The 8584-nt window shown below is 40.5% G+C and overlaps 1 protein-coding gene across 2 annotated transcripts; it reads left to right on the top strand.

Moving 5' to 3' along the window:
• Positions 1 to 4493: 4493 nt before the first annotated feature.
• Positions 4494 to 8341, top strand: LOC116732143 (high affinity immunoglobulin gamma Fc receptor I-like). Of its 2 annotated transcripts, none has more exons than XM_032582132.1 (5): positions 4494 to 4587; positions 4999 to 5265; positions 6578 to 6853; positions 7044 to 7151; positions 7977 to 8341. In XM_032582132.1, the coding sequence occupies exons 1-5, from the start codon at positions 4524 to 4526 to the stop codon at positions 8036 to 8038; spliced, it is 777 nt and encodes a 258-aa protein (XP_032438023.1). In that variant the 5' UTR covers positions 4494 to 4523; the 3' UTR covers positions 8039 to 8341. The 2 variants fall into 2 exon arrangements, with proteins under 2 accessions (XP_032438023.1, XP_032438022.1); XM_032582131.1 differs by having other exon boundaries at positions 7008 to 7151.
• The last annotated feature ends 243 nt before the right edge of the window (positions 8342 to 8584 follow it).

The following is an 8584-nucleotide window of genomic DNA, read 5'->3' as shown; positions in this document are numbered from 1 at the left end:
AAGGCCTTTAGTTAAACTTAATGTTGAGAAATTTTCACTCTTCTGTGTTTAACTCTGGTAAAAATCATCCAGTGGAAGGAAAACAACGTCTGATGCAAATGAACGTTTTTCCTGCTAGTTTCTGTTGCTCAGGTTCTGCTGAATGAACTCTTGGTTTGGTTTAAAGTCTGATAAAATGACTCCAGAGTCACGTCACCATTCAGACATTTAACGCGTCACTTTGTGCCTAATGAGCCTCGTTTAAATGGATTTTCTGCATTGTGTTGCTTACAGGACATTTTGCCTGTATTTGCAGAAAAGTTGCAGCATAAACAGTCTGCTGTATTCATACATATTGAGATGTGCAATAATTCCTAGACATTAATCCAAATCAAGCCCCTTAATTAAGAACTGCTGAATTCGTTCCTGATTTGAATAAAGAGCCAGAAGCTGATCTTTCTCTGCAGCTTTGTTTGGTCTTCCTGTCTGTGTCTGGATGATAGAGGAAGCTAATTAAAGTGACTCCTTGTGTGCTAACGCTGTCATTCTGAGGACCAACCGATCCAATTAATTAGCCTTTATTAAAGAACTCATTACATTCACACTTCTTTGTGTTTGTTGGAGCGCGGTGACGAGGTGGTGCAGAAATATTCGAAATGGCAGCCGAACAGGACAGGTGAGCAGTTACCTGCAGACAGCGGCGTCCGCTCCCCTCACTGCGACCGGACGCAGTCCAACATGAACATCAACATCTTACCTTCGCTGCTGTGGTTCTCTGAGTCAAACCAACCTGTTCCCCTCCTGGCCTGTGGGGGCGCTGCACCAAGAACCACTGAAGGAAACGACACAAAAACCTCTGAAGACACTGAGAGCAACTTCCTTTGGAGGTTCGTTTGGAGGGTTTCTCTTTAGTCTTTGGATAAAAACCACCAGCCTTTTCTCCTGCTAGCGCTAGGCTAGCGTGTTAGATTTGGTTGTAATTACCCAGAATGCCTTGCTCTGTAGTCCACTTCCTGCTTTTGCAGCGGTTTCCGGTCCTCTTTGCATTCACATATGCATTCAAACCGAACCAGAGTTTGCGTCACTCGAGGTTTGTAGGTGAACCAGAGTTAGATTAGCATTCACATCTCACCTACTGAACCGGACTTCCTAAACTAACGGACTGGATTTGGGTTGAAGCAGCTCTGATGTGATCTGGTGGGAATAAACCAGAGAAGAAGAGGTTCCTGTTGATGACAGGAAGTCAGGAGGAAATGATTCGGTGACGAATTGGAAGCAGTAGGCGTGTAGAAGTTGTTCTGGTCAGACGATCCCAACATTAAACCGGGAACGAACGCTGTACTTCATCTAGGCCACGTGAGAATTCATCATGTTGCTTGTTGTGATACGAAGTTTGATTTTTATCAGCAGTGAACTCCAAACCTACGCAAAACAAATAGGACTTTTTAACGGCAGTCTGAACCGCCCTACTCTGATGTTTTCACCTTCAAAATAATTTGATCGGATCCACTTTGTTAAAAAAAGAGGATAATTTAATGTTAACTTTGGACAAAACGTTTGGCTCTTTCCTCTTTAATTTTCCCGGATCCTCAGCGAGTGGCAGTGGCGTGCACTAAAGTGAAACAACAACAAACCGTGTTGACGTCACAGATCACAGAGTTTAATCTCATACAAAGCAATCAACAACAAAGCTGCAGAGCAACAGAGATATGCATTTTTCTCATAAAAATAAAGACAGACAAGGGGAAGACAGACAAACACAAAACAAAGACAAACAAAAAGGCAAAGACGCGTCTTTGGAGAGAGCCGATGCAAAAAGGCAAAATGGTGGCCGCTCTCTGAAAATTTAGTGCTGACACCAAATTTTATACTAAGGGGGTGTTTTTCTGTTTAATATATGCACTCAAGGCGTTCCTCTTGTTGACCAACTGGAAACTCCCTTAAGCACTCAGAGAAACTTGGAACTCCCCTTAATCTACGGCCAAGATCAAAGGACCATCTGTCTTCTGACGAGACAAAAGAGCGGATCGCTGGCCCTGACCCCCCGTGGCTCCCACGGTCATTCTGAGTACAGAACGACCTGAGATACAATCTCACAGATACCTGTGAAATCTAAAGTCTCTCTGCCCTGCCGGGAATGCTAATTTTATGGCCTCCTATGGCCCGGCCTCACAGCAGGGAGACTCCATTGAGTGATCTGCATTTTGGCCCCTGTTTGTCTGAATGCCTGCTCATCTGCTCAACAGAAAACTGTTCCAAATAAGAGTGCTGAATATACCTTTTACACATGTCGTAAGATTAACTGTATTAAGCACTAAAAATAATCATTTTTCCTTAACAACTTCCATGTGTGGAATTAAATCGTATCCGATAGTTTCCAGTCTGAGTCGCATTTTATCCGACATTTACATCATTTACGTGAGACATGCGTCATAATTCTGCACCAGAAGAAGCCAGATGTGAATCTGGACGTTAAAAACAGCTGAAGCCATCAGTGCCTCGTTTATAAAGTCGGATTTTGTTCTCTTTTCGTAATGTTGTTAATTTACTAAAATAAAGTGAATCTGAATCACTTTGGATTCTTTTTTTCCTTCTGGTGACGATTCATTTAAAATCTGAACCATTTTAAAGCCGATCCATAAACGGCAGCGGATAAAGATTTCATCAACTCTGACGAAGTTTTTATTTCTGATTATAAATGTATTATTTTGTTTCTCTCTCACTGTGAGTCTATGCTCTATGGATTATTTCTGTTTTTATTAATTATCACCTTTAATCATGTAAAAATCTTACTTTCTTTAACACTTCCCATCCTTTTAAACTGATGGGTTTCTGTGGATTGATTATTATCTGCTGTTTGAAGCGTCGTTGCTGAGAAGCTGAATGCTTCAGATGAGAAGTCTGCTTTATTTTCATTTGTCTAAAAGCTGTTTTGGCTTCTTTTGATGCCTCTGCTGAGGAAGCGAAGGCTGCCAACGTCTCCAAGCTGGATCACATCAGAGCTGCCGTTCAACGCCATCAGGAGTTTTGATTCCATCTCACCTGAAATGGATTCAACATTTTCTTCTGTCATTGTAAAAATCGCTCCTAATGGAAATAATGTCTCTGTCCATTCCTGCTTCTGTCATGTTCCGTGTTTTTCTGTGTATTTATTTAGAGTTTTCCTTGTCCTTGAGTCTCTTCATTGTCCTGTCCTCCCCTTGATTGTTCCCAGGTGTGTCTCGTTTCTGTGATTACCCTCCAGTGTATTTAACTCCACCTGTGTTCCTTGTTCCTCGTCGGGTCCTTGTCAATGTCAATTCAGTGTCTTGTCAGCGTCTAATGTGCGCTCAGTCCTTCGTGTTGACCTGTCGTCATACCAGTTGCTACCGGCGTTGAGCTCTGGCTTCTGCTCAGTCGTGCCGCCTGGTTGTGTGGACTTATTCTGAACATTCATCATTAAAATCATTTATTTTTCACATCCTGGGTCTACAGCGTCTGCCTCACCACCATCTACACCGCATTTCATGACGGCTTCATCTCAGCCGGTTATTTTAGATCATTTCCTGTTTCTCTGCCTGAACGAACCAAACCTCCATGAATGTGTCTAATGTTGCTTTTATTTAGTTGATTTCAGTGTAAATGGTGGCAGGATGCTCTGTCGTCGGCTACACGAACTTTAATTTTATTCTAATCATTTTGATGAGAAAAGGAGACATTGATGGGCATTGGCTGTTTGTGCTAAGCTAAGATTAACCTTCATATTGAGAAAGACTAGTAAGTTAGTAATTAGTAATAATGGGTTATTAAAAGAAGGTTTGTTTCTAATCATGAGTAACGATGGAGAAAACGTCCCTCCATCATGTAGCCTAGCATGTACAAAAACAAGCCAGTTGCATCTGGACTTTTGTTTGCTTTGTCAGGTTTAAGCGCCGTTACTGACGTAAAAATATAAATTATGTTCAGGCAGATTTGATCAAATTAACAGAGAGAGAGAGAGAGGTTTGGGTCGACTTTTTATCTAAACCCAACTTCTATAAATATTGCTGTCAGTAGCTGCATTTCTTTTCACCATAAAGTTGCTCAATTTGATATTTTGACATTAAGTTTGCCTAATCAAAGTACAGATCGACTAGGCCTGATGGACACCTGCTGACCTGCCTAAGGCTCATCCTGCCATGACTGAGAAACTAGATGTGAAACTAGTGTCAAAACTCCCTCTAAAGTGGGAACTGTATTAGTTTTTCTTTCGCTTTAAAATTGTTTCTGTCACTTATGGCAATGAAGATGTTTTAATCTTTGTTGCAAGTGGTAGCTCCCAGTCTGCTACTTTCTCAGAGAAAAACAGAACATCTAGAAAATCTAGCTCTCTGGCACCCTTTTCTTCAAACATTTGTGTTGTGTTGGATTTAACCCTCCATAAAGAACCATTCCTAGTTGGAATAGTTTGCACACAGTTTGTTTTGTGAACCTTTATCTCCAGAAAGGAAATGCATGTATCTGACACCCTTCAGTAGCCTCTGCGGTACCTGCAGGATCTTTGCTTCTCACAAAGGAAGTGAAAAATGTGTTTTTCAGTCAGTCGACGGTCAGACAGGATGCTGGTAACACCGCTCTGCCTGATGCTGAGTGAGTAAAAACACTGTGAGCTTTCCACTCCTTTACTTTCACCTTTTTGTAATCTCTCATAATGTCCTAAAATGATCGCTTGTTTTTCTGATCAGACTGTATACAAATATTTTCCAGCACATACTCTTTTTTTTTTTTCTCTCTCGATGTTTGCGTTGATTTTCTGGAGCAGTTTCATACTTTCTGTGCAACTTCCTCTGTTATTTTTCCTGTTTCAACTGCCCACCGTTTTTTATTTGTTGATTTCTTCATTTTAGTCTTACGCTCAATGTGTTTTGCTCTGTCTTTTCTTCCTAATGCAACATTGTGAGTTTGAATTCCACTTCATCCTTGATAAATTATTTTCATTGTGTCTAAAATTATATTTCCCCTGAATTTATTGCCGATGTGAGCCGTCTGATCCCCCCTCAGCCTGCCTTCAGGTCAGCCCTGACCGGTCCCAGTTCTTCCGGTACGACTCCATCTCCCTGAACTGCGAGGATCCGATCAACACCACCGGCTGGAAGGTGAAGAGGAGAACTTCAGACAGCGGGGTCAGGCCATGCTACTCCGGCTGGGGCTACTCCTCCGCGGCGTCCAGCTGCACCATCGGTAACACCTACCCCACGGACACCGGGGTGTACTGGTGCGAGTCGGACACAGGGGAGCGAAGCAATGAGGTCAACATCACCATAACCGGTACAGTTGATCCGTACTGTTTATAAATGAACTCCACTCCTAAAACTCTGTCAGTTTGGTTTGGGTTTTGATGACCTTATGCAAAATGGCGACTGTTTCGATCCTCTGACAGAGGGAAGCTTATATTTAGTCTTTTCCGTACCAAAAAAATTCAAACAGTGTTTTTTGAAGGTTTTCGATCATTTGGCCTGTATTAAAAAGACGACTGAAAGCTCAATGCATAAACTTTGCACATCACATGAATGAAACTAATCTATCATTGTGTATATTATGCAAAAAATACCTCCATAGCAACAGTATCACCATTTTTTTCATCTTACACAGTTTACCTTTCTGATGTTGCTGTTAAACATTTTCACTTCATGTTTCTTGTCAGCAGCAAACTTGGTCAGAACAAAGTGCAGCAAATGTGGAAACTTACTTACAGAAATGTCAAAATGAAGCCACAAAAATATTATTAAAAAATAAAAAAACAAAACGTAGATCTGGCCTAGGTTTGGGGTTCCTCTAGGTTCCATATTGGAGCTCCTCATTTTTCCACCAGTTCTAATAAATAAATTATGCAGATGATGCACAGCTCTACTTTACAATGTCACCAGGTAATTATGAACCCATTTAAGCTTTGAGTAGATCAATAGAACAAATGAAAGTGTGGATGTGGAATAACTATTCAGTTTTCTGAAGTGGTCATTTTTGGATCTAGAGTCAACGCAGAGCTTCAGTTATTACAACTGGAAACTAGAGATCTGGCCTAAAATCTGGCTGTAGTGATGGAGTCAGACCGGAACCTTAAGAGCCACATAAAGACAGTTACAAAGTCAACCTTCTATAACCTGAAGATAGAAGGTTAATTTTTCAGAATTAAAGGATTAATGTTCCAGAAAGATGTAGAAAACCTCATCCATCCATCCATCCATCCATCCAGAACCAAACAAGAAGAATCAGGATTCAGTATTTATACTTCTCTAGAACAAACTTCCAGAAAACTTAAGAAATGCTGCAACACTGAGTTCTTTTAAGCCAAACTCTTACTTCTTGAGAGTTGCCTTTGATTAAAAACAAGTTGAACATTCATTAATATTATTGCTTTCCTCTATTTTGCCACTTTAAAGTAAGGATTCTTCTTGTTTGTTGTTTTATGTTTTCTTCTTGTGCTCCAAAACCAGATGGTTACAAATAAAAAAAAAGGGGATTTAAATTTTTTATTTAAATCTGTAGCTTTACATTAAAAACTGCCTCAGCCGATGTGACTGCATAGTGGATCTGAAACACAGAGGCTCAAAATACAAAAACCTCTTTTTTTCCCCCAAAGATCGCGCAGTGATTCTGGAGAGTCCTGCCATGCCGGTGTCAGAAGGAGCTGATGTGGTTCTGTACTGTAAAGCTGAGACCAACTCCTCCAAACACAAATACAACTTCTTCAAAGATGGCCGCCTCCTCAGGAGCAACTGCTCAGGAGAGATGACCATTCTCGGCGCTTCCGAATCCGATGAGGGTCTCTACACCTGCAGCGCCGCAGGGCTTGGAGAATCAGAAGGCAGCTGGCTGACCGTTTTCAGTGACGGAAACAATCAACACGTCCAGCTCAGTGAGGAGAATCCTTCATATTCCTACAGTATTTGACAGATTTAATAGACCTCCGTTTCAGAGCTGAAATGGAGTCAGATCGTTGCCATGAAATATTGTTTTTACATAAACACCAGCACTCGAATTTAAAAAGAAAGTATTGTTTTTATCTACAGCATCTCTGTCACCAACATCTTCGGCTTTGCCCACAGCCTCAGTTTCATTTCCTGGTTCCAGACTGTTGTGTCACCTGATTGTGGGAATACCTTACCTGGTGTCCACCATCCTACTGGGACTCATATACAGAGACAGGAGGAGAGGTAAAGCTGTCTGTCCTGGACGTCTTGTTTTCTCATTTCTACTCTTTCAACTCAGAAACTTTCAAAATCTTAAAAGAAAAACAAATAGACTGAATTATAATCAACTAACATCAACCTATAGAGAAACTGGACAGTATTTATGCATACAGTGTAGCCATCAAACAACTCATCACACAGTGATAAGACAGATTTTCATTTTAACCTTCTGGGTCTAATTTGTTCTGTGTTGTGTTTTTAAATCTTCAAGCAATAACACAACTGAAGACAAACAAATTAAGGAAACCAGACAGCAGGAGGGCGTTGTTGTAGGTAATTGATAACTAGGGTAATTATAGATATATACATAGTAGTGATGTCACTGGTTGGTTTTGTAATAGTGGTGTTTTTTGTGTTAGCTCACTTTAAAGGAAGTGGCTAGCTGTAGCTGAAGGGCTGATTTGAAAAGGTCTCAGGCAGCAACCACAGCGCTGAATCGCTGAACCTTTTTTTGAAGATAACTTTTCAGTTTATTGCTAAAGAAACAGCCTTTTTGATCATTTTTGCACATATTGCGCAAACTTGATCACTATTTGCTTTTCTTAATAGAATATTTAGGAACAGGAGGATTATTAGTTAAGATTAAATTATGCAAAAGTTACTTTTAAAAGCTTGAGCAGGATTTTGTTGTTGCTAAATGACATCAGACATATTCTAAAATATAAATCTTCCTGTTTATCCACTGCATTCCTACAAACAAAACAATAAGCAAACTATTTTGAGACTGAGTTATACAACTGAAAACATAAAATGTGTAGATCTAATCACCATCTTTTTTTTTTTTTACAGCTACTGAGATAGTTGCAGACCAAAGGAAAAATCTTGATGTTATCATGGAAAGGATTGTGTGAGTAATCTCCAGAAGCCGCTGACCTCAGAGAAGATGATGTGTGTCCGACCACATCAGCTCACAGAAACGTTTCCAGCATCCAGAAAAATAAATTCAGATTTCTTTGGTGCTCAAGTAGATATATTTGTTTTATGAGCAAATTTCAACAGGAGAGGAAGGTTTTGTTTTGAAATCTAGAGTTTTGTTTTACAGTGAAGCAGATTCAAGATGCATAAGTGGTGACTGTGAAGAGGAAGTGGAAATGTCACTCATGTTTGCTTTATAAAGGTGTTTGTGGTTTTGGCTGCAAAGTCGCTGTCATCAACTTTTTGTCCGGCCTTTGTTTAGGGGCGGGGGTGTTTTCTCGATGGACTTTTCTGTGTGTGTGTGTGTGGGCGTGTGTGTGTGTGTGTGTACTTGTTTAGTTGTCTGTTTAGGACCATTTCTGGGACATTTACCGACCTTCTGAGGACCAATGGGTCTTATGGGGACCAAACCTCATCTTAACATGGTGGAACCCTTTAGTAAGGGTTAGGTTTAGGTTTAAGTTGTGAGTGAAGTTTTGGTA

Source organism: Xiphophorus hellerii, chromosome 14 (assembly GCF_003331165.1).
Source record: "Xiphophorus hellerii strain 12219 chromosome 14, Xiphophorus_hellerii-4.1, whole genome shotgun sequence".
NCBI classification, from domain to species: Eukaryota; Metazoa; Chordata; class Actinopteri; order Cyprinodontiformes; family Poeciliidae; genus Xiphophorus; species Xiphophorus hellerii.
The sequence above is the reverse complement of the archived record's forward strand: the minus strand, read 5'-3'. Positions and strand labels throughout refer to the sequence as shown.

Excerpts from the sequence above, each read along its gene's own strand:
- LOC116732143 (XM_032582131.1), top strand. The coding sequence starts at position 4,524 with ATGTGTTTTTCAGTCAGTCGACGGTCAGACAGGATGCTGGTAACACCG. Across the intron at positions 6,854-7,007 it reads CAATCAACACGTCCAGCTCA|CATCTCTGTCACCAACATCT; the intron begins GTGAGGAGAATC and ends TTTTATCTACAG. Across the intron at positions 7,152-7,976 it reads ATACAGAGACAGGAGGAGAG|CTACTGAGATAGTTGCAGAC; the intron begins GTAAAGCTGTCT and ends TTTTTTTTACAG.